Consider the following 25,022-nt stretch of genomic DNA (forward strand, 5'->3'; position numbering starts at 1 on the left):
CAGCGAGCTATTGGTTTTTGTTTGACACTTAAATTGTACGACTTCTCACACGTCATTATTTAATAATAATTATTTCCTAGCAATGCTCAGTTGAGTCATGTTGTAATCTCCACTTGTCGGATGTTTTTGCGTGTCTGTTTATTTATTCAGGAGCAAACATGTCAGAGATATTGTGACTTCCCACTCATTCCAGATTTTTCTACACTGAGATAGCGAATATTTTCCTTTTAGAACCTCACAGAAATCCAGATTTTGGGAGAAGCTGGCGGGTGTAAGCGATACAACAAGTTCCAATCAGAGCAGCTTTGGTCTTCAACGTTGTGAGATTCATTAGGACGGATCCCTCGGGGTCGAAGTCATTTAATGCCCCTCTTCATGCTGTCTGAGGTGGCATGGGGCCGGAGGTAGACCACCTTTATAGGTCATGTGATATGCTGGTCATCTTGGGGCCCTGCACAGCGGATCGCCAGGATCAAACGCTCTTTGATTGGCTCGCTGACCCATTGATTTATGGATACTGAAAGGCAACAGGACCTCTCTGGTTACACGTACAGTACAGAGACCTTTTACGCGGCAATAAGTGACTTGCAACTTTTAAGTTAACGATGACTCAGTGAAGATGGTGGAGCAGTAAAACACGATTCCTGTAACACTGACTAGATGTTATAATGCCCGGGGGCCAGGTGGCAGATTCCACCCAGAGTCAGGTCAGCGTGAGCTCTGTGTCAGTGGAGTTAAGTTACAAAACCTGTTTCCTGGAGCTGTACCATCTCTGGCAGAGCATGCACCTTTCTCCTCTGTGTGAGTTCAGAGTTCAAACATGCCTCAAACCGCTGGGGTTTAAAATGTACTTGTCATTTTCTGATTTAATATATTTTAATTGTAAATAGTAAAAGTTGACAAACAGTTAACTCCAGCCTTTCTTTTTTCCTTCTCCTCTTTTGCTAAGTGTCCGGCTGTCCAGTCCAGCCTTGCAGAGGAGGGGTGAATTGTGGGTAACTGTTGCTGAGCCCCGAGATGATTACAATGCACACAGGTATGGGCCTTTTTTTTCTTTTTTTTTTTTTACAAGGGCCCTCAGGCGGTGGTCTCTGTCAGGGGCTTATCACCTCTCCGCTGGCTCTCGTCTGGCTTTAGAAGTCAACGCAATGCTTTTCAACAATCAGTCCGCCCCAACAGAGTCAGCAACCAGACCTATACCCGTCAGCTGTGATTCATGTGCAGAGGCCTTATCTTTTAGAGGCTCTAATTACCAAACACCATTGACATGACACCACAGCTTCCCTTGACCCCGCTGCTAAAATCAACCTGGATTTTTCAATTTGAAAGCAAAAATTTCAGCAAACTCGATCATATCTAACAAACTTGATCATGTTTAAGACATTGCTTTTAGAGATCACTAAATGAACGGTGTTCTGATCTAAATTTGAGGCGTGTCCACATCAGGTTAATAGAGTTTAATTGGCTCAGAGATTTGTTATGCAGAACACTGAGCCTGTAAAAAATGTGATCTTTTAGAGGAAGCTGATAACAAAGCGATTCATCCAGGAACAAGATAATATTTGATCTCCTGTCAAGACCAACTAGAAAAGAAAAGTCTTACCCCATATACTGCAGGGACTTATAATCACTGCCAGGCTACCACCACACACACACACACACACACACACACACACGCACACGCGCACGCACACACGCAGGCACACACAGCTTATCCCTCCCACTTATCTAGCAGTAGCCAATGATGGTGATCATTAGGCAAGAGCTGATAGACTGTGGTCCAGCCTCTCCCCCCTGTGGAATAGCCAGGCACAGAGGATCCAGTTCACACTGTCACTTCACTCAGGCAGTCATGGTAATCAGAGATAACCCATTTCAACTTGAGATTATCTATTTCTGTTTCTCCCTCACACACCCGGTTCACTGAATTCATATATATATACACACATCAAGACAACAAGACAAAAGGGCTGCAATTATAACATGTCTAAAACCAAACTGAGCTACTGGCTCCAATAAACTTGGTTGGTGTGAGCGTCTGAAGTGGGATGGATGGGAAGAGCTCCCTCACTATACTCACAGAAATGTGTTGTTGAAATAAAGTGTAGATTGTGACTCAATGTCAACCGGAGTCATGTCTGCACCACCCTGTTTCCATCGCGCAATGGGACTGACTGGTGATGTGACTGGTGATGTGACTGGTGCGCTTCTTGCGCTCTGCTCATGGCATCGATGTGAGACCTCATCAGAAAGAGGTGTCACGTTATATCCATCACTTAGACAGTGAATCCAGCGATATAAACACACCTGTCATAAACTGTTATATTTGGTGTCAGTTATTTCCCATTTGGACACATTTATTGAGAAAACTTAAAAAACAGAAGTGGTGCTCCTCTGTGGAAATCCAGTCAATCTGAAATAACAGCGTTACCTGGGGAAAAGAAAACCCGCCTGATGCCGGGAGAGTCTGATTGGATGAGGATGCACCTCTCAGGCACAGGGCCAAATTAAGTATTGTGTCCCTCCTCCCCCAAGGTGTCTCACTCACTTTTCAGTGGGCACTTTGCCCCTCCTCTCTGACACTGACAAAATAACAGTGTGCGTTAAGCAAAATTGCTTACTTGTTGCTTGCCAGCACTTGACGGGTTCTGTCGCTCTGCTCAGAACCAGGATCATCCGGGATTGGGACCCCGCAGCTCTGGAGCATCACAGGGAAGAGAGAGGCGCACCGGGGAGATAAGTGCTGCTGCGCCGCTGTGTAGTGGACATATTTGGGCACATTTTACGCACGCATGTTGCGCACTGGGACTAACTGGATTTAAGGGCATAAACAGACAAATGTTCATTTTATGGAATAAAACCTCTTTAAACGTAAGTATATTTCCTTATACCTTTCTGCGACCTAAGATATGATGAGAGGAATTTGCACTAAACCATACGATTTAATCTGAATTCAGTTGTTTCTGCGTTTATCACGTTTTATCATGTTGTCGAGACAATGTTTTAAAAACGAAATCAGTCATTAAAGTTAACTTAACTCTGTGGATTCAGTCTAAACGGGAACGAACCCAGTGATGCCGTGTTGTCCTCAGATAACCTACACTGGTGCGCCCCGCTAGTGCGCGCAGGCACATTTCTAAGCTCAGCGCTGCAGACTGGATATTACGCCTCATGTATTCACGTCTAACCAGTCGAAATATATAATAATAGATTCTTTGTTAGCATGTCATGATTTCCGCTGAGCAACCAAAAGAAACAGGTGTTTCTAGGAGGATAAAGAAAAAAGAGCTTTGCTGTAGAAACATCAGCAAATAAAAACTCAAAGTTTTTTATTAATCTCTGCTCCCAGTAACCAAAATCTGTGCTTCATGGCAGGGAGCATCATATTAATGGCCACTGGCTCCCCAAAATCTGCAAACCATTATTCATCTACTTGATGCCGGAGCACTTCTTTCTCTGAATGACTCTTTTTTTCCGATTTCCTAGAAAACCTTCTGCATCAGCCTGTAGCCTAGTTCCTGAGTCTTGCATCACTCTGCAAACATTTTAAAATCCAACATGCGTTAATCGGAAAGAATTGTAAACCTGGACCTAACACGTGTATTTAAGACCTGGATTCGCTGTTGTTGTCTCGCCAAACTCTTATTTCATTTAGTTTCCATTCGGGTGGGTCTGAACCGGGACAGGCTAGACTATAGTGTCAGAGAACTGGCATCATGTCCCAATAACAGGCTTTACCCACCCTGAAATATTATAGATGATGAGCTTTTGACATTAGTCTCTCTCTCTCTCTCTCTCTCTCTCTCTCTCTCTCTCTCTCTCTCTCTCTCTCTCTCTCTCTCTCTGTATTTAAGAGAATAGCCGTCTTCCGTTCCCACCGAGAGCCGCTGCTTGTGTTTATACAATGGGGTGCGTGTGAGGACAGGGGGCTCACTGTACTTCTGTCCTCTTGTCTCCAAACTCTCTGCAGTTTGACCCCACAGGAAGTTTTACTTTTCACTTCTGCCACCCCCATATGCACTGAAAACTCTATTAGATGTGAAATAGCGTGTATTCGTCGAAATCATACAAAATCATACAAAATGTACCTGGTGCAAATGAAAGTTTTCTTCCAGGAAGTGTGATATGTCATGTGAATGTGATGTGTGTTATAAGGACTTTTCATTATTGATTAATATTTATAAAAGTTTGTTTATATATGTATGTGTGTTGTATTTCTGCTCGGTACATAAAATGTTTACACTGCGCTCATATTGCATACTTGTTATTTAGCAATTTCAAGATGATGAATACCTGTTTAAATAACAGAGCATTTTCTGAAATCCATGATACATATCTATAATATTACTCAACAATGTATTGGCCAGTGTCCTTATGAAAAAAGAAAAGAAAAGAAAAGAACAAGTATGATTTGTTTGCTAAATGACTCCTCTTTATTTCTCCAACAGATGAAACTAAATATAAAACATATCCTGTGGTTATGTTTCCTCTGGGAAGCTGCGGCTGCCTCAGGTAAGTCTTGTTTAAGTAAATTCCCTCTTTTACCAGTCGGCCCTTTAGGCCGCCCTCTTTCTACTTAACTCCCTCCCTCTGTTTTTTTCTTTATCTCCTCCCACCCATCACTCCAGATGTTGGCCTCACCAAACATAAAATAGTTGGACATGGTCACGTTCAGCTGAAATCCGTTCTATACATCTTATCAGCAGTAAACTGATGTGCCAAACGCCTCACTATATTCTTTGAGTTGGAGCCGCCTCCAGTCCCATGCCTGTGAAAACCTCTGAGACGTTATTCAAAGGTGAAGGTGACATAACCACAGAGCTCTGCCTCTCCGGCCCCCCTGGCCCACCTGGCTTTCCTGCAGCCCCCAGTCCCTGGCTCTGTCTGTGGGTATGAGTGGACACCTTTCAATTAGATTCTGCTCCCAGTCTGGGAATAACAGCTGGTTTCACCCCTCGTCCCTAATAAGACCCTCTGTTAAAGCACACACTCATGCCTCTGGGGCTGTCCCACCGCTGTTTCCAGAGGATTGCCCACATTGTTCCTGTGACTCCCCTCCCTCCCTCTAAAAAAAAAAGAAAAAAATCTCTCCTCTCACAGGGCTGTGGTGTGATTCAGCCTGTTGCCATTCATTTGTGTCTGGCGTCCTGTCTGACGTCCCCTTTGCTTTATCACATGCTTCTCACAGAAATGGAATGAGCTGTTTTTAATGTGGACGGCATTCAGGGGGGTAGGGGGATTAAGAACAGTAATTGTTAACCTTGTCTGGTCTGTGGTCAGTGAAACAGCAGAGGGGTTATTGCACCAGAATATCCAAGATGTAAGATAAGACGAAATATCCTTACCCCTGAGAGAAGTGGTTTTCAGCTGGGAACAGAAGAGAGGGTCACATGAGGGGACATACATTACACTGCCCAGGGCACATTATGCTGATGACATACTTCACTTTGTTTAGTGTGCGTCTACCTGTCACCATCATTTAGTCCTCCTGTGTTTTGATGATGCAGCGAAGAAAAACTAACATGCAAAGAACGCAGCAGTGCTATAACATGAAGTAATGCAACCATAACTCCCCTATTTAACCAATTAGCTTCCATTTCCCCCCCCCCAACTTATAACAAACATGCTACATACACTGCAGTCAGTGTGTTCCCACACCCCTCACTTTAGGGATGAAGTTTGACTTTCCAAGAGCCATTTCAGGGCATGATGCATGTTGGGTGTAGTTGTTACACATGACCCGAGCAGTTTATAGTATTTAATATATCCGCTAGGGTGAAAGTAAATAAGTGATGTATGGCTATAAAGTAATAAAGACACCTGAATCACAGCGGAAAAACATCAGTGAGTGAAGTCAAATATTTTAAAGTTGCATTTAACCATTCTGTGCTCTTGCCTTCCAGCCTCCAACTCGCTAACGATAATCCGACCGGTCACTGGCTCCCTCTCAGGGAAGGTCAATCTTCCCTGCTTCTTCTCCACCATCCCAACCTCAGCGCCGGTCATCAGCCCCAACGAAACGGCCATTTATAGCAGAGATTACCTACGGATCAAATGGACCAAAATAGTGGGGGAAGTGGAATCCACAGTGCTGGTGGCCCAAAATGGCTTCATCAAGATCGGTTCCATCTACAGGAACCGCGTGTCAGTGCCCAGTCACCCGGAGGACGTCGGTGACGCCTCACTGACGATGGTGAAGCTGCGTGCCAGTGACACGGGCACTTACCGCTGTGAGGTCATGTACGGCATTGAAGACACCCAGGATACAGTGAACCTAGACGTCAACGGTAAGACGTCCATGTCACCCTTCCCACAGACACAACACTGGAAATGACTTCGCCCCACACTCTCCCTGAATGCAGAGGGGGTTGCTGCGAGGGTTTAATAATAGTGAAATGGAATACAAGTGGTGATAGAAATGTAAACGGAATGAGACAACTAGGGACGCCCTACTGCTTACTTTGATAGCAGCCCCTACCCAGTAGTTACACAGAGTAACCACAGTTTTTAGTTGTTCTTATTTTAGAGTCAATGCATTGTTGAAGAAAAGAGTCTTGATGGGCCTGCGGGACCCTGTCCATACCAAGTACTGCAACGTTTTAATCCCAGTGTGCATCCGTGTAACTATGTGGATTACATTCCAGATGTTTGTCCGGGCAAAGCAAAAGCTGCATAGCCTCATGTGTCCTTGTCATCTCGGGTGCCACCTTGTCAGTGGAGGTTTTTCTCTGTGGTGCGGCCCTCAGTGGCTGTTACTCAGCCCTTTGTCTTCACTTGGCCTTCATTGAGACAGGACGGAATTCCCCAATATGAACTTCACACAAGGTTTAAGTTATGTCTATTAGAATGCAACACTATTGCAGTTCCACTAAGTCAGATGTCACGGTCTCGTTTCAGGGGAAACCTCGTGTCATTACGTGCTTTCTACATTTTCTCACTTGATACGCACTCTGGGAGATATAACTCATGTTTTGGGGATGTAGAAAACATGGGCGGAGTGGGGGTATCCCGGGATAGTTTGGCTTTCCACTGGTTAACGATCTTCACAACCTCTTTCCCAAATATCTGCAATGCTAATTAGCACTATCAATCATGTCCTCCGCGTCTGTTTACTCTCCACAAGTATGGGGATTTCAGGGCCATGCCATCATCTGCACTTATCTTGTTAATTTGCGGTGTACTGTATTTTACCAGATTGGTTTATTGCAAAGCTCCTCCTTTCCAAAGAAGCTGTGAGACTTAATCATTTCACTGATGCTATGTGCTTTATGAGACGTTTGCCATAATTTATGGAGCTGACATTGTGCCCATGAATTCCAGATCACAATGTTTGTATACAAATCCAAATTATGCTTCATTTCTCTTTTCTTTTCTTTTTTTTTACTATTTTTTTTCAGGTGTCGTCTTTCACTACCGAGCGAGCATCAGCAGATATACACTAAACTACCAGAACGCTGTCAGGACTTGCCAAAATGTTGGAGCAACCATTGCCACATATGACCAACTGAGAGCAGCCTATGAGGACGGCTTTGACCAATGTGATGCCGGCTGGATCGCCGATCAGTCAGTGAGGTCAGCTGCATTCAAATTCTCCTTCAAAAGTCATTAAAAAACAAACACTACTACTACACGATGTATTTTTGCTTTTGTTCTGATGTGACGTAGAATACTTGGCACACGGAGAAGATGGGTTTAACTCACGTGTTATAAAGCATCTTCTTTTCTCTCCCTGCATAGATACCCCATTATCAAGCCAAGGAACGGCTGCTTTGGCAACCTGAAGACCAAACCTGGCATTAGGACATATGGCATCAGGAAACCAACAGAGACCTATGATGTATATTGTTACGTAGATAAACTTCATGGTAAGTTAAGCCACCAATTTAAGCAGTTTCCCTCTAACAGATGAGGTGTTGTTTAGAGGCACCGACACACCCTTTGGCCAAAATGACGAAACCTCCAAACCATCACAGTGCCAAATCAAATTACTTTTACAGCTTATTTTACCACCGTTGGGGAAATACACTTGATTGTTTTTGTTTGAAAATATCACTGGTGACAATGTGAGATCTTTTATATATTTTGTTTTCCAAAACTGTTCCAGGTTTTGCAAAAAAGAAAACTGGGGTTAGAGAGAAGCTTCCAACAACCAGATTCTGATGCAGACACTGAAATTGTATTCTCCACCATAGTGGTTTTTAAAAAAATCACCAAAATATGTGATAATGGGTGTTTTAAGTGTCTTTGGCACTGCTAATGGGAAGTTTCCCCTCGCAGCCAGCAGTCCTTTTCAAGCTGTTCATTATCCAAGCTGTTCCTGCTGATGGACTCAACTGCACTCTGAGTTTTACGAGTGTTACCATTCCCTCTTGACACAGCTACTCGAGTCAGTCCTCTGTAGCTGGGATGTGTGCCGTGCAGCCCAGCCTATGCAAACTAATCCTGTCTATGTAGTATTTAGTGAGTATTGTGATATTTGTGTGATCAGAGTTATGAGCAGAGGCACAATATTGAGTCCCCCTGTCATACAACTACCAGGGACATACACATCAAGTATATATCTGACTTATCTCTGCAAGAAACCAAACTTGTATCTAAGACCTCAGTGTTATTATCAAACTGTTTCCCACAATACTCAACTCAAGGGTTTATTGCATTGATTTAGTAGGTAACTCCTTCCACTAGTTGCATGCATAATTGAAAGAAAGTAGCATAAGACCCTTTTTTGGGGACATTGTGCATACATCAGGATGCTGTTGGAATATTGTATTACTGTCATTTTAATATTAATAACAAATAATTATTTATAATAATAATATATACAATTTCTCCTCTATTCTTAAAGCGTTTGAGATATACATACAATGTGTTTTTTTGTAAAATAGAACTTGTGGCAACCAAAAACTTACTGGTGTCATCAAACCACATCAAATGAAAATCACTTTAGTTGTAGTAGGGAAGTTTAGTTGTTGAAAGTGACTGTATGTTGGCGATTAGATGTCTCCTGTTTGCTTTTAAAGAGCAACTCAATTTCTGGGTGGAAAACATCTCCTAATCTCAATGCCATTGTAAATCAATGGGATGTAACCAACAAGGGATATTCAAAATGTTACACCCAAGACTAACTGAAAACACATAGTCATCCTCGCTTGTCATGTCTGGCTTCAACTGAGATCTTGCTTTTCTATAGTGTTTCATTTATGTTATTCCTGTAGAAAAGACAGGTTATAAAATATGCAAGTGTAATTTTCATAGCGCAGTGACCTTTTCTTAGGGTGAGACCCTGACTTGGATAATATGAAGGAAGGAAAAATTGAAGGTGTAATCCAGCTCACTCCCTGCTGAGGGGAAACCCTAATGTCCTGAAGTACAGAAACGTTCATTGACAGGCCAGGCACATTATCTGCATTGTTATCCCACCTCACACTATTGTAATGAATGAACTACTGTTGTCCTGAACATGATCGGTGGGAGATGTTTTGGGTCTGTGCCCTGCACAGCTGCGACTTTTGTCAGCTGTTTTTGGGCTATGTCTCCTCTGAAAGGTCAAAAATCTGCAATTTGAGATTACTCCAACCGGTAGGCTTTTTAGTCTGGGTTTTCATTTCAAAGAATCTAAAATGAAATGTGAAACAACTGTAATGAGATTTGTTTTTTTTTTATCACTGATGTTTCCCTCTTTGCAGGTGAGGTGTTTTATGCTCCTGTGACCCACAAGATGACTTTAGGGGAGGCCAGTGCAGAGTGCAGGAGGAGAAAATCTTCTTTGGCGACACCTGGCCAGCTCCATGCTGCTTGGCGACAGGGCCTGGACAAATGTGACTATGGCTGGCTCTCAGATGGCAGCGTGCGACATCCTGTTGCAGTACCCAGAATGAAGTGTGGAGGGGGCCTGCTCGGCGTCAGGACCATGTATCGCTACAGAAACCAGACCGGCTTCCCAGAACCATCTACGAAGCTTGGGGCTTACTGTTTTAAAGGTAAGTTCACTCCTAGGCTCTTGTTGTTATTGTTGAGTAGATTTACAGTTAATCGTGGAAGGGGTTGCCTGCACATGATTGGGCAAATTTTTTTATGCCTGTATATATATATATATATATACATATTTTGTTTTTGGTTTATGAAAAACATACAGTAATTGAAAGCACAGGCTTTTCCTTGTCAAGCTGGCCTGGGCTTGAAGCAGCTATGATCTCATCCTGTGTATTCACTTCAGATCCCCCACCCTGCTTCTTTGCACCACTGTACATATTCCCGCAAATACACTAGACCAACATTTTTTTGGAATATTTTTTTTATATCTCCTGTATGTCCACTATTCAGTTCACTTTATGTCCCTGTTTCTTGCTATATTCATACTTTCAAAGGCAACAACAACAACCATAGAAAAGAAGGGGAATGATGTATTTTACTTATGTGTCAGACTAGTCTCACAGCGTCCAGTTGACCTCACTTTCTCACATTTACTTTCCTGCCCGTGTCTGAGGCCACAAAATTAGCCAAGAGGACAAAATCATACTTATAATTTTTGTTTACTTTGAAGGCAATAGAAACAACAGTTCAATTCTAATGGGGCGAATAAGAATAATAAGGAGAATTATAATGAATTGTTTTCCTTCTGAGTTTGTGACGGTACTTATACAACCTCACTGCTGTAAAATAAACTAAAACAGTACTTAACTATTTTACATAATATAGAGATTTAGTGATTGGTGACCTCAGGGAGAAACTATTGCATCGCAATTGATCTCTATAAATACCGATACTTTTTGGTTCACTGGCAGTAACCCGATTCAGGCTAATCTCTCAAAATGTGAAGTGTTCTTAGCTAGCCAGTGTCCTGAGGGCAAAACCCAATGACTGATGATAGCCGCCCTTTAGAGATGCAACAAAAATAACTAATACCACACCTGTCAGCCTTTTTAGTCTCACTATCTTACTCCCTGTTCACCTTTCTCCTCTCATTTCCGCTGTCAGAAGTTTGTCCTCCGTCATTCTCACTTGTACTTATCAGAGCAGACATTTGGATAATGGACAAAGCTACTGCTGGACTTCTAAATTCAGTCATCCTTGGCGACCCCTGACCTGGCCTTTCCATCTTTACAAATGAGGGGTTGGATAGATAAGCCGTCCCCTGCCCCTGAGCCATGCTAACTCTCGCAGTGATAAGTCCCCATGGAGTTCAGAGGGCAGACAAACAGGCCACCCTCACCTCCTGCTCTGTATATTCCGTCTCAGCCCTCTCACTCATGTTGTATTTACGCCCCGGTCTAAGTGCTTTTCAAGTACCCGTGTTTGGCAGGACTCACTCCATCATTTCCGGCTTTCCCACTCCCAGTAAAATCTCCAAAAAGAAATATGATGTAAACCTATGTCAGTTAGACTACACAGTAAGACAGGGAGAGAGGAGGTCGGTGCAAAGGGGGATAATTGGTCTGATTGGTGTCTGCATTGGCCGGGAAGAAAACAAAGAGTTCAGTAAGAGCAACATTTCAAATGCATCAGTGAGATAATGCACTCTCTCTGAGAAGAGGCCCTATTTTCCTGTTAGGGAAAAACGTGTGTCACACCTCTCATCAGAAACAGTTTGATGAAGAAAGAGGGTTAGAGCATAATGGTCAACAGCTGGCTTTACACAATCTGTCTGCGTCACAGAGGAAAGCTCTCTAGAGCCGCTACACTGCTTTTTATGGGAGAGAGTGAATGAGAGCGCATTGGAGAACAGAGGGGCAGGGACGAAGAGACGAGTAAGACAAAACGTAAATACTCAATAAAAAACCTCAAGAGTTAAGTAGACTGGTTCATTAGCGAGCATTTGAGGACCATTGGAGAGAGATGCTGGAACAAGAATAGTCAAAGTAAAACAACTGTGGGGAGGACAGATAGTGCAGAGTGCACGACAGAGGACAGAAATAGTCAGGGCAACTCTAACAAAACCAAAACACTACTATATTTAAGTTTATATACTGTTTAATTCATCTGTGAGAGTCACATGAATCTTTTCAGGCAAATCGGGGAATGTTGAGAAAAACCTTTGAAGCATTCCTGGAAACAAACTTTAAAAATTACCTCATCTGTAGTAAGATACTCACTGAATAGTCAATTAATCATGTACAAGAGAAAGACTATTAAGTCAACATTTCACTATTTGCCTCACCAGAACTTCAAGATAATTGAGGTTATTTGCCAACCCCTCTAATGCACATTAGAAATTGGATCTCTGACTTTATGTAAGGTTAAACAAGGATGGTTCCACTGTGTCTTTGAAAACACTGTCTGAATTCATATTGGTTCTGGTTATAAACAAAATGAAGAGTAAGGATAGGAAGTCCTTCACCTTAAGGTTTCTAGGAAACTAGAAAAAACTAAATAAAACACAGTTACGGCAGCTTTGGCACATTGCTCCCTGACCACTATTTAACTCCTACGTACAGTACGGTGGCTGAGACATATCACACAAGTGCATGAACTGAAAACATAAATGCAAACGTAAGAAGAAAAAAAACGGAGGTGAGCTACAACGGATGTTGACAAACAAATAGGCAGAGTTACCCAATCGAGTCGAGTGACTCGTTTGGGAAAACCTGAACAAGAGGTGGAGCAGCCCAAGAAGAAGACCTTTACTGTCACACCTTAAAAAGACAAACAACACAATTAAGGCAGTGATTGGCTAGTCCTGGTTTTTACAAACAATGGTTCACATGACCACAGTAATTAACTCTGATTGTTTCATAGTCAACATCCGCTGTCGCTCACTTCCATTGTGGTTGCATTCCTGTTTTCCGTTAATGCGCTAGAGACGCCTCGACCACCGTACATAAGGCTTGTTCCACATACTACTGCTTTGTTTGAATTATCTTTTTAAGACTGAATTGGTTTTTCACTCATCACATACAACATGTTTAACATGGAGTCCAGTGCTTATGTGTGTTCGCTTATGTGTGTTTTGTAGGAAGGAGAGCGGTGATCAACCAGATTACGTTTGTTGATATGATTGTGGTAGGGACCACCACCACCAGCTCCACTACCTCCATCCCTTTACTAGAGAGCAGCGCCCCTACGCAACCCCCAAAATCTGTAACTGTATCAGAGGCAGATGAATCTCCAGATCCTTCAAATGCTCCATCTATGTTCTCTACCAGTATGGCTCCACCGCGCTCCACTCCTGCAGGAGAAGAAGAAGAGTTAATCACCACAGTCGCACCCACCATCAGAGAGGAACACGATGACCCGACACCAGAGCCAGAAATTCAGCACACAACCGAAAGCAGTGATACCACAGAATCGGTCTCTGAACCCACTGAGGAGCCTGATGATAACTCAGTGATTGTGGTCGGCCAAATCCAACCCGATGTCGCCATAACCGAAGCCTCTCCCAGCACGGAGCCCATGTCTGCAGAAGGCGAGACTGAGGAGACTATTCTGGGTGCTGCGATAACCTCAGCGTGGACCTCTGACCTCACAGATACTCCCACAGAATCAACCGAACTGACCAGCAAGGAAGTCTTCAGCTCCTCAGAATCAACTCCCCCACCCGCAGAGTTTCATTCAACAACACTGTACCCAGATTACGATCCCAGCATGGATGATATTGATGTTGGTTTGTCTGTAGAGGCACCTCCACCTCCTCAGCTACCACAACAGAGCACATCATCCAGCCCGTCAGACAGAACTACTAGCTTTGATAGAACAACAATCCCCACTGCGATTCCCACTGACACCACCATTATGTGTAACACCAAACCCAGCGAAGAGGTGAGGCCCCCGACCACAGGACCACCAGAGACAACGCAAACCACAACTCAAAGCCAGGATGCAGAGACGCCGGCTGTCACCTACAAGGACAGGACCACTCCTGTGTCTCTGGCATCCGCCGCCGTCCTGACAGAGAGTAGAACCTCGGCCGAAAGTGTAGCCTCGTCAGTGATTGTTTTTGATGAGTCCATCACTCCGGTACCGGAGCACAGCGGTGACGTTGTGACAGAGGACAACAGCTCATCAGAGATTGGTGCAGAGTTCTTTACATCTGCTTCCATGACGTCAGCTGCTGCCGACACAACCATCACTCCACGTACAGCGGCCACTGAGGAGCAATCCATCCAAGTGACCACCGCCATGCCGAGGCAGAATGTGTCAGGTAACAACCTCAATACCTTAAACCTTTGAAGCTACACTTGACAAGTTTGATTTGATTGAATTGATTATTTTTAATTTAAATGTATATACAACTCCCAATAGGAAATGCCATTACATGATCTTTATTATGCCGCAATAATCAAAACATATTTTGGGATGTCTCAATAATTATGTGGTGCAGTGTTTTCGGCGGATTTATGATGATATTATTACTGAGAATTCTGGGAGGTTGTGCTGTCCAAGGTGCTGAAGTCGAGAGAAAGTCTGCTTTTGATCGGTGGTGAGATTTTATAGAAGGTAAAGTAAATTGAGCTGAATCAAACCTGGCGTAGGCGACATGCTGTTTAGCACTGCGATTCCTTTTACTTTTATATTTGAACTCAGATGTGTGTTTTTTTGTTTAGATATGTAATCGATATAATTATTACATTATGTCGGTATGCAAATAAGGTTTGGTGACTTTCTCTGTAAATATACTATTTAGTGGTCACTGTAATCTACATAATACACAAGCGGTTACAGAATACTCATGTTTGCATCTTCCACAGTCAAAGTGTTTGGTTTTCTGGTTCCCGCTGCCTCATGTTGACGCCTTCAGTTCAGCTGAGCAGATAGCCTGACTCGGATGTTTTAAAACCTATTTTTCAAAGTGTGTGTTTGCACCTCCAACAAATGCTCCTGCCCATGCTGTGATTTTGATATATTAGTGACATTATAGTGTCTGAATTTCTGCCTGAGAAAATGTAAGTGCATATTTTGGCGATGACTTTTAGATCTACAGGACATGATCTCGCATTCAAACAACAGCTGCATCCTTTTTCACTCCTTTAATTTGCTCTCCATCTGAGCTGCAAACATTGCCCTGGTGACTCACTCCTCGTCCCTGAAGAGCAGCCTGTGTTGGAGTGAAGGGATCTGGTGAATTGGAGAGGATTCAAAGGGAATGAATTAGCCATTTGACCTTTGTAGATCTTCTCTGGCTTTGTGGTAGGTACAGAGTGTGCCTGGGAGAGCTGCAGTCTGTACTCCATGTTGCAAAGAGTTTTTTCTCTAATGTTGAAAAGTGCTTGCTCATGGTAGCAACTGTTGGGTTTCTCTTTCTAGTAATGTAAGGTCTTGACCTTATTCTGCAAAGTCCCTTGGGATAATGTATGTCATGCATTATAAAAAGCTGAATCGTATCCACACTCAAAGTGCAGTGTTGCCAAAAGTAGTCATTGCATAGCTTGTATAGCCGGCCTTACAGTCACCAGAGGTGTGTAGGCAGTCTACCTGAGTAAGCACAGATGCCCCCGAAGAGGTGATGTCATTGCTCGCGCAGTCCCCCTCACTGTGCAGACAGCTGGTGGCTGCCTGAAGCTTGTGATTGTAGCTACTTTTACTGCAGCAGCATATGATGTGGCTCAGCTGAGGCCCTTGACGTCTCTGTCTGCCCTCCCGGCGTGTGTGGGAGAACCTTGTGGAAAATATTGAGTCTGGCTGCATGGTAGCAAAGTGCTCAGTAATATCAGGATGTTGTTGCCCAAAACCTGTCAGTGCTACAGCCATGTGAGCGGTGCCCATGTGTCTCTGATTAATTCAAGACAATTTAATTGACTCTTTACCAATTGACTTGATGATCGATTCTCTGAGGCGTGCCAACTACAAATGTCTCAAAGCAATGCACAGAACATTCTAACTCCAACAAAACATATGTTTAACATTCACTATCACTTGCTAAAGTGATGCTTGATTCAAGGGATTGTGTTTTTTTGTTTTCTGTCAGGGTCAAAGGAGAGAAATGATAGCAACAGTTCTCCAAATTATCAGATATGACCCATATTGGTGTGCATATACGGCAGGAACTCAGTCGTTGGTTTGTATAAAAATAATTAGGTTTAGAAAAGGTTTGTTTTAGAATAACACTTACTTTAGGGTTATCATTGTCATGATGATTATAATACAAATTCATAGATAGGGTTAGGGTTAGGTTCAGGGTCAGGGTCAGGGTCAGGGTCAGGGTTAAGGTTGTGACATATTAACGCACACTCATAACCTAACGTCTGACTTTTAGGTTGCCACTTAAACTAAACTATGAGTCGAATTAAGCCACTTGCACAGATGACCCATGTAGTTAAGTGGTTTAGTTTGATCGTCATGTGCTTTTGCTTGGGGGTAGGGGTTAGAGTTTGGGTTAGTGCTCTCTCTCTCTCTAATTATGTGTGTGTGTGTGTGTGTGTGTTTGTGTGTGCTGTGTGTGATCGTGTATTCTATGAAGGTCAGCTACATGGGTCCATTGCCAGGCTTCACTTGAGTTTTCAACGGGACAGTTTCTGCAGACCATAGCTGGCGCAGGTGTTTGGTTGCATCCAATAATCTTTTGAATCACCATTTGTAGGAAACAAGGGGGATGGAGAGAGATAGATAGAGAGAGAGAGAGAGAGAGAGAGAGAGAGAGAGAGAGAGAGAGAGAGAGAGAGAGAGAGAGAGAGAGAGAGAGAGAGAGAGAGAGAGCGAGAGAGTAGACTAAAGTTTGTATACTAGAGGATTTCAAGTGGCAGTGTGTGGATAATCTTTTCCTCCTCTTTGCTTGCACTACATTTTACAAACACTGGTAATTCCACGTTCTTCAAAGGCTGGACGCTATTTCACACTCTCCACACTTCTCTTTGCATTAATTATGAGCAGGCAAAACAAAACTAGATGCATATTCTTGTAGGGATAACAGTCTCACGAGTTGTAATAGAACTTATAAAAAGTTGTTGTTTGGGCCAGTCATCGTGTGTAATGTTTCTTTCTATGGGCGTGTCACATTCAGTGGGTGTCATCGGTCATCAGGGAGAGGGAGAGAGGGACATGGACCCAAGGAATTTCTTAGCTTCATAGGTTACGATATTGGTTCACTGAATTGAGCTGTAATATAACAGCTGATATATTTTGATAGTTTGATATTTGTCAGTGATTTAAGGCGACAATCATTTAGAGGAGGTGGATTATTTTTGAGCCAGTAAACCTTGTTAATTTATATGAATACAAAAACCCATCCAAGGCAACATAGTGTAGGTAGATGATGATAACCTGCTGCGTGCTGCAGGTACAGATACATTTCTGAAGGTTTTTTTATATTCTAAATATTACTTTGTGTCTGCTTTTGATTTCACTACTCCACTGGCTCATCGTACCTACAAAGCACATCACATCTTTCGGGCTAAATTCATAAACTTGCTGGCCTAGAGATCTATCTTTTCTAACTTAATTTGATGTGTTAATATTGTGGAGTTGCCTTATAAAATATATGTTTAAATGAAAATTTCCCAAGATTGTAAATACGTTTTTCTCTTTCTCATAAAGTGATGAATTTTGGCATTTATCCACTCATAATGAAAACAGCAGCTCTTAAGAGGGATGTGTGTGATTGTGTGTCTATGCAATGTCTCTCCCAGGATTTTAAGAAAACATGCTGATGCTGAGTGTTTCTTAAACCAACTTTCAGTAATCAAATCGTCACCTTCTTTTTTTTTCTTTTTAGTTGCCCAGGCTCTACAACCACAAGATTCACAGTCTTCTGCCATCCCAGTTGTGCCTGAGCAGCCCACCCCCTCCATGGCTGATGGTGAGCCTATTCAGCAGAGTCGAGACCCAGACCTTTTCTCTCAAGCTGCTGTAACTCTCACTCCAGCTATTAGTTTTGTAAATGGTAAACAAGAGATCACATTGGAGCCACAGATCCCAGGAGAAGCAGAGGCCAAAGGTACCCAGATTTCAGCAAATGTGACAAGTCTGGGAGCAAGTGACGAAATGAACTCTGTGTTTGATTATAGTTGGACCAATCTCCCTGTAGGTAGCTCCACTGATTCTATGGAGGAACCCACAGAGATCCCAGATGATGATATATATGACCCCGATGTAATCCCATTAGTTGAATCAACACCTCCTCACATACTCCCTCAGATACACTCAACCTTATTTTCAGCCTCAACAATGGAGGGCACAAGTCCATCAAAAACTACACAGAAAACTGAATCTGGTCCAGCTGCTCCAATTGCCACAGAGGGGATGAGTGATGTCACAGTTACCTCAGCTGACCTAGTTCCTAGTGTACTACCAGCCGAGCCACAGATCACCAAAGCAACTGAAGAAAGCAAAACAACACAGGGTGATAAAGAAAGCACCACTGTCATCACCGCATCTGTTCAAAAAGAGGTAGACGAGTTGGGGGTGACTCCCAATTATGTGAAAAGTGACTCAACAGTGACTCAGACACAGAAGGCTGAAGACAAGCTCCCTGTTACGTCATCAACGGAACCTCACACAGCGACGTCCAAAGCTGAAATCCCAGAGGAAACACATAGCACATCTGCCAGTCCAGCTGCAGCAGATGACATTCAGTCTACACTGAAGTCTGCGTCCACTCCCTCTTCAGATGACGCTGATGGGAGCACACCAACATCAACAACTGGGGTTGCAGAGAGCTCCAGTCAAGATGTGGAGGGAGGGAAAGCGACCGAAACCCAAAAAGAATTTGCCTTCAGCACAAGGGCTCCTTTAGTATCCAGTAGCTCAGCCCCTAATGAACCGACAGCCAAGACGGAGATAACACCACCTAGAGACGTAAGCAGCACTGAATCATCACCTGTCGCACCTACCCTGGCACAAACCTCAGACGGGGCAGTCATAAGTCAGGGGGAAAGTACTGTCAGCCAAATACCCTCCATTTCACCTAGTGAGAGAGCTGCGCCTGATGTAATGTCTACATCAGAGGAGGTGAGTTCAGGAGTCCAACAAGTAAACATATTTACAACCGGCCCTCCATCAAGTAGCTCTGCAGGGACTGCAACATTGTCTTCAAGCTTAAGCCCTACACATGCGACAAGACAAGAAACTGGAGAGAGTAAAGTAACTTCACAAACAGTACAAACAGCAGGCACAGAAAAAACTGTCTCAGTAAGATTTTCTGCACCAACCACTGTACATGAGGAGAAGAAACAAAATGAAACTGCTCCACCCTCTCATGAATCCATTACAACTACTGCTTCCCCATTATACAGTGCTATTGAAATTATCAAGACAACTGTGGCTTCATTCACAGGAATCAGTCAGTATACAACAGAAAGTGCATCAGCAATGACTGATTTACCTGAAGGAAAAGTGGAAACTACCACTAGTGTCACAGATAAAGGTGCTTCAGTTCAGCAAACCTCTGTAACTGTGGCCCCCCCAACTTCCCCAATCAAAAAAAGTGAGTCTGGTTCGACCAAGATTTCCGATATAACTGAAGACACAACTCAAACACACTCATCAACTGTGACCCAAGTGAGTAGCATAACAGAGACAGATTCACTGTTTCCTAGCACTGCAGGAGTGAGTTCTGAGGAGGATTCAGTAACACCTGGGAAAAGTTCTACTTTCTACACAACTCAGGGAGAGAGTTCAGGTGAACCGACTGACACGTTCACCAAAGATACTGGAGCTACTACAGCTTCATCTCTGTTCAGCACAGAAAAGCCAACTACTTTGGTAATCGAGGAACGAGAAAGTGCTGTCACAGATCAGATCATTGATGGAACTCCAGACATGTTCTCTTCAACCTCTGTGGTCACCGGTATATCTTCATCTTTATTCAGCACTGTGGCCCCAACAGCACCAGGAACACAGGAAAGTCTAAAAACTGATATGACAGAAATGTCAACACTAACACCAGAATCCTCAGTTTCTCGAGTTTCTGATGGATCATCAACAAGCTCAATAACTGTGACTGTCGGCACAAGTCAGGGAGAGGAGGATTCAGTCACATCTGAGAAAATGTCTACTTCCCCAACAACTGAAGACGAAGGTTCACGTGAACAGACAACTGATATATCCAGTGAACACACTGCAGCTCCGACAGATTCTTCAATGTATAGCACAGAGAAACCAACTGCTTTGGCAATTGAGGATGAAGACAGTGCTGTCACAGTTCAGACTGAAAAGTCATCACATCCGACAGAGATATCTACTGCAGTGGATGGAGAGGGCTCAGGAGATCAAACTCCAGACATGTTCACTTCAACCTCTGTTGTTACTGGTACATCTTCATCTTTATTCAGCACTGTGACCCCAACAGCATTATCACCTGCAACCAAAGACAGTCTTGAAACAGAGAAGACAACAATGCCATCACTTACAGCAGAATCATCAGTTTCTCAAGTTTCTGATGAGGCACTAACAAGCTCAACAACAGTCACTCCAAGTTTGACCTCGTTTATATCATCTGCTGTTCCAGGCATTGAGGATGACGGTATTAGCAGTGAGATTAAGACAGTGCAGTCAATTCCTTCCATTATTGAATCCACCATGAAATCTGAAACATCAACAATCCTCATTACAACATCTACAGAGAGTTCTGGAGACGGCACTACTGAGTTCAATGAGGAGTCAGTCTTTACTGCATCTACTGTCCCTTCACTGTTGACAACAGAGTCACCATCAGTCACTGTATCACAGGCATATGAAACAAGTGAAACTTCCTCAGCTACTGTTATCAGAGTGTCATCACTCTACAGTACTGACAGATCAACATCACAGTCGCCTGAAACACAGGAGACTGTTACCACAAGTCAGACAGAGCAACAGACTGAAGTAACATCACAAACAGTACAAACAGCAGGCACAGAAAAAACATCCACTTCTGCCACTGGTGAATCATTAAAATCCTCTGCACCAACCACTGTACACGAAGAGAAGAAACTAAATGAAACTGCTCCGCCCTCTCATGAATCCATTCCAACCACTGCTTCCCCATTATACAGTGCTATTGAAATTATCAGGACAACTTTGGCTTCATTCACAGGAATTTTCAGTCAGTATACAACAGAAAGTGCATCAGCAATGACTGATTTACCCCAAGGAAAAGTGCAAACTACCACTAGTGTCACAGATAAAGGGGCTTCAGTTCAGCCAACTTCTGCAACTGTGGCCACCCCAACTTCCCCAATCAAAACAAGTGAGTCTGTTTCAACCACAATTTCCGATATAACTGAAGACACAACTCAAACACAATACTCAACTGTGACCCAATTGAGTAGCATAACAGAGACCGATTCACTGTTTCCTAGCACTGCAGGAGAGAGTGCAGATGACCAAACATCTAATACGACATCGACAGAAGCTACAGTGGTGGCCACCAAGCTCAGCACAGAGAGAGGTGCAACAAAACAAACACAATATGAAACAACTCATGGTTCAAGCACACTTGGCACTGTAACTCCTCTGCTCACAACCACTGAAGGAATATCACATACATCTGAAATTAGTTCAAATTTCACATCCAGGGATGAGGTGACTTATAAAGGTCAGGCAACATCAGCAGAAACATCAAAGACAGAAGAAACAAGGATAACTGTTTCATCTGACATCAGTGTGACTCCAACTGGCTCATCTGCATTTAATACAGGGAGTGATGTGACAAAAGAACAAATGGAACAATCATCAATGTCTTTATCAGCTACCGGTACTGCAACTTCATCACTGTACAGTACTGACAAACCAACATCTCAGACGCTGGAAGCACAGAATACTGTTACGACAAGTCAGGTAGGGCAGGATTCAGTAACACCTGAGAATTTAGTTGTTTTCCCAACAAGTGAAGAGGAGAGTTCAGGAGATCGAGCTCCAGACATGGTCGCTTCAACCTCTGTTGTTACCAGTGCACCTTCTTCTTTATTCAGCACTGTGGCCCCAACAGCACCTGGAACACAAGAAAGTCTAGAAACCATTAAGACTCAAATGTCAACATTAACACCAGAATCCTACGTTTCTCCAGTTTCTGATGGATCATCAACAAGTTCAATAACTGTAACTGTCGGCACAAGTCAGGGAGAGGAGGATTCAGTCACAACTGAGAAAAGTTCTACTTACCCAACAACTGAAGAAGAGAGTTCAGGAGAACAGACAACTGATATATCCAGTGAACACACTGCAGCTCCAACAGCTTCATCGATGTTCAGCACAGAGAAACCAACTGCTTTGGCAATTGAGGTACATTACAGTGCTGTCACAGTTCAGACTGAAAAGTCTTCAAGTCCAACAGATACATTTTCTGTCGCCACCGCAATAGATGAAGAGGGTTCAGGAGATCGGACTCCAGACATGTTCTCTTCAACCTCTGTTGTCAATGGTACATCATCATCTTTATTCAGCACTGTGGCCCCAACAGCACCTGGAACGCAAGAAAGTCTAGAAACATCAACAATCCTCTTTACAACATCTACAGAGAGTTTTGGAGACGACACCACTGAGTTCACTAAGGAGTCAGTCTTCACTGCATCTACTGTCCCTTCACTGTTGACAACAGAGTCACCATCAGTCACTGCATCACGGGCATATGAAACAAGTGAAACTTCATCAGCTACTGTTACCAGAGTGTCATCACTCTACAGTAATGACAAACCAACATCACAGTCGCCTGAAACACAGGAGACTGTTACCACAAGTCAGGCAGAGCAGGATTCAGTCACAACTGAGAAAAGTTCTGTTCTCCCAACAACTGAAGAAGAGAGTTCAGGAGAACAGACAACTGATATGTCCAGTGAACACACTGCAGCTCCAACAGCTTCGTCAATGTTCAGCACAGAGAAACCAACTGCTTTGGCAATTGAGGTACATTACAGTGCTGTCACAGTTCAGACTGAAAAGTCATCGAGTCCAACAGAGACATTTTCTGTCGCCACTGCAATAGATGAAGAGGGTTCAGGAGATCGGACTCCAGACATGTTCTCTTCAACCTCTGTTGTCACTGGTACATCATCATCTTTATTCAGCACTGTGGCCCCAACAGACAATGGAATGCAGGAAAGTCTAGAAACATCAACAATCCTCATTACAACATCTACAGAGAGTTCTGAAGACGACTCTACTGAGTTCACTGATGAGTCAGTCTTCACTGCATCTACTCACCCTTCACTGTTGACAACAGAATCACCATCAGTCACTGCATCACCTGCATTTGAAACAAGTGAAACTTCGACAGCTACTGTTACCAGAGTGTCATCACTCTACAGTACTGACAAACCAACATCACAGTCGCCTGAAACACAGGAGACTGTTACCACAAGTCAGGCAGAGCAGGATTCAGTAACACCTGAGAAAAGTTCTGTTCTCCCAACAACTGAAGAAGAAGGTTCAGGAGATCGAACTCCAGACATGTTCGCTTCAACCCCTGTTGTCAAAGCTGCAGTTTCATCTTTATTCAGCACTATGGCCCCAACAGCGCCTGGAACACAAGAGAATATTGGGACTGATAAGACTAAAATGTCAACATTTACACCAGAATCCTCAGTTTCTCCAGTTTCTGATGGATCATCAACAAGCTCAATAACTGTAACTGTCGGCACAAGTCAGGGAGAGGAGGATTCAGTCACAACTAAGAAAAGTTCTACTTCCTCAACAACTGAAGAAGAGAGTTCAGGAGAACAGACAACTGATATATCCAGTAAACACACTGCAGCTCCAACAGCTTCATCGATGTTCAGCACAGAGAAACCAACTGCTTTGGCAATTGAGGTACATTACAGTGCTGTCACAGTTCAGACTGAAAAGTCTTCAAGTCCAACAGATACATTTTCTGTCGCCACCGCAATAGATGAAGAGGGTTCAGGAGATCGGACTCCAGACATGTTCTCTTCAACCTCTGTTGTCAATGGTACATCATCATCTTTATTCAGCACTGTGGCCCCAACAGCACCTGGAACGCAAGAAAGTCTAGAAACATCAACAATCCTCTTTACAACATCTACAGAGAGTTTTGGAGACGACACCACTGAGTTCACTAAGGAGTCAGTCTTCACTGCATCTACTGTCCCTTCACTGTTGACAACAGAGTCACCATCAGTCACTGCATCACGGGCATATGAAACAAGTGAAACTTCATCAGCTACTGTTACCAGAGTGTCATCACTCTACAGTAATGACAAACCAACATCACAGTCGCCTGAAACACAGGAGACTGTTACCACAAGTCAGGCAGAGCAGGATTCAGTCACAACTGAAAAAAGTTCTGTTCTCCCAACAACTGAAGAAGAGAGTTCAGGAGAACAGACAACTGATATATCCAGTAAACACACTGCAGCTCCAACAGCTTCATCGATGTTCAGCACAGAGAAACCAACTGCTTTGGCAATTGAGGTACATTACAGTGCTGTCACAGTTCAGACTGAAAAGTCTTCAAGTCCAACAGATACATTTTCTGTCGCCACCGCAATAGATGAAGAGGGTTCAGGAGATCGGACTCCAGACATGTTCTCTTCAACCTCTGTTGTCAATGGTACATCATCATCTTTATTCAGCACTGTGGCCCCAACAGCACCTGGAACGCAAGAAAGTCTAGAAACATCAACAATCCTCTTTACAACATCTACAGAGAGTTTTGGAGACGACACCACTGAGTTCACTAAGGAGTCAGTCTTCACTGCATCTACTGTCCCTTCACTGTTGACAACAGAGTCACCATCAGTCACTGCATCACGGGCATATGAAACAAGTGAAACTTCATCAGCTACTGTTACCAGAGTGTCATCACTCTACAGTAATGACAAACCAACATCACAGTCGCCTGAAACACAGGAGACTGTTACCACAAGTCAGGCAGAGCAGGATTCAGTCACAACTGAGAAAAGTTCTGTTCTCCCAACAACTGAAGAAGAGAGTTCAGGAGAACAGACAACTGATATGTCCAGTGAACACACTGCAGCTCCAACAGCTTCGTCAATGTTCAGCACAGAGAAACCAACTGCTTTGGCAATTGAGGTACATTACAGTGCTGTCACAGTTCAGACTGAAAAGTCATCGAGTCCAACAGAGACATTTTCTGTCGCCACTGCAATAGATGAAGAGGGTTCAGGAGATCGGACTCCAGACATGTTCTCTTCAAC

The 25,022-nt window shown here is 43.4% G+C and overlaps 1 protein-coding gene across 1 annotated transcript in view; it reads left to right on the forward strand.

The window, feature by feature from the left end:
• Window positions 1–668: 668 nt before the first annotated feature.
• The window catches only part of LOC128438461 (versican core protein), a 48,117-nt gene continuing 23,763 nt past the window's right edge, over window positions 669–25,022 (forward strand). Inside the window, exons 1-5 of the mRNA XM_053421046.1 lie at window positions 669–801; window positions 5,904–6,287; window positions 7,398–7,572; window positions 7,738–7,865; window positions 9,687–9,980. Coding sequence (XP_053277021.1) covers window positions 669–801; window positions 5,904–6,287; window positions 7,398–7,572; window positions 7,738–7,865; window positions 9,687–9,980 — 1,114 coding nt within the window. The remainder of the gene's footprint in view (window positions 802–5,903; window positions 6,288–7,397; window positions 7,573–7,737; window positions 7,866–9,686; window positions 9,981–25,022) is intronic.

This window comes from Pleuronectes platessa, chromosome 4 (genome assembly GCF_947347685.1).
Source record: "Pleuronectes platessa chromosome 4, fPlePla1.1, whole genome shotgun sequence".
NCBI lineage: Eukaryota > Metazoa > Chordata > Actinopteri > Pleuronectiformes > Pleuronectidae > Pleuronectes > Pleuronectes platessa.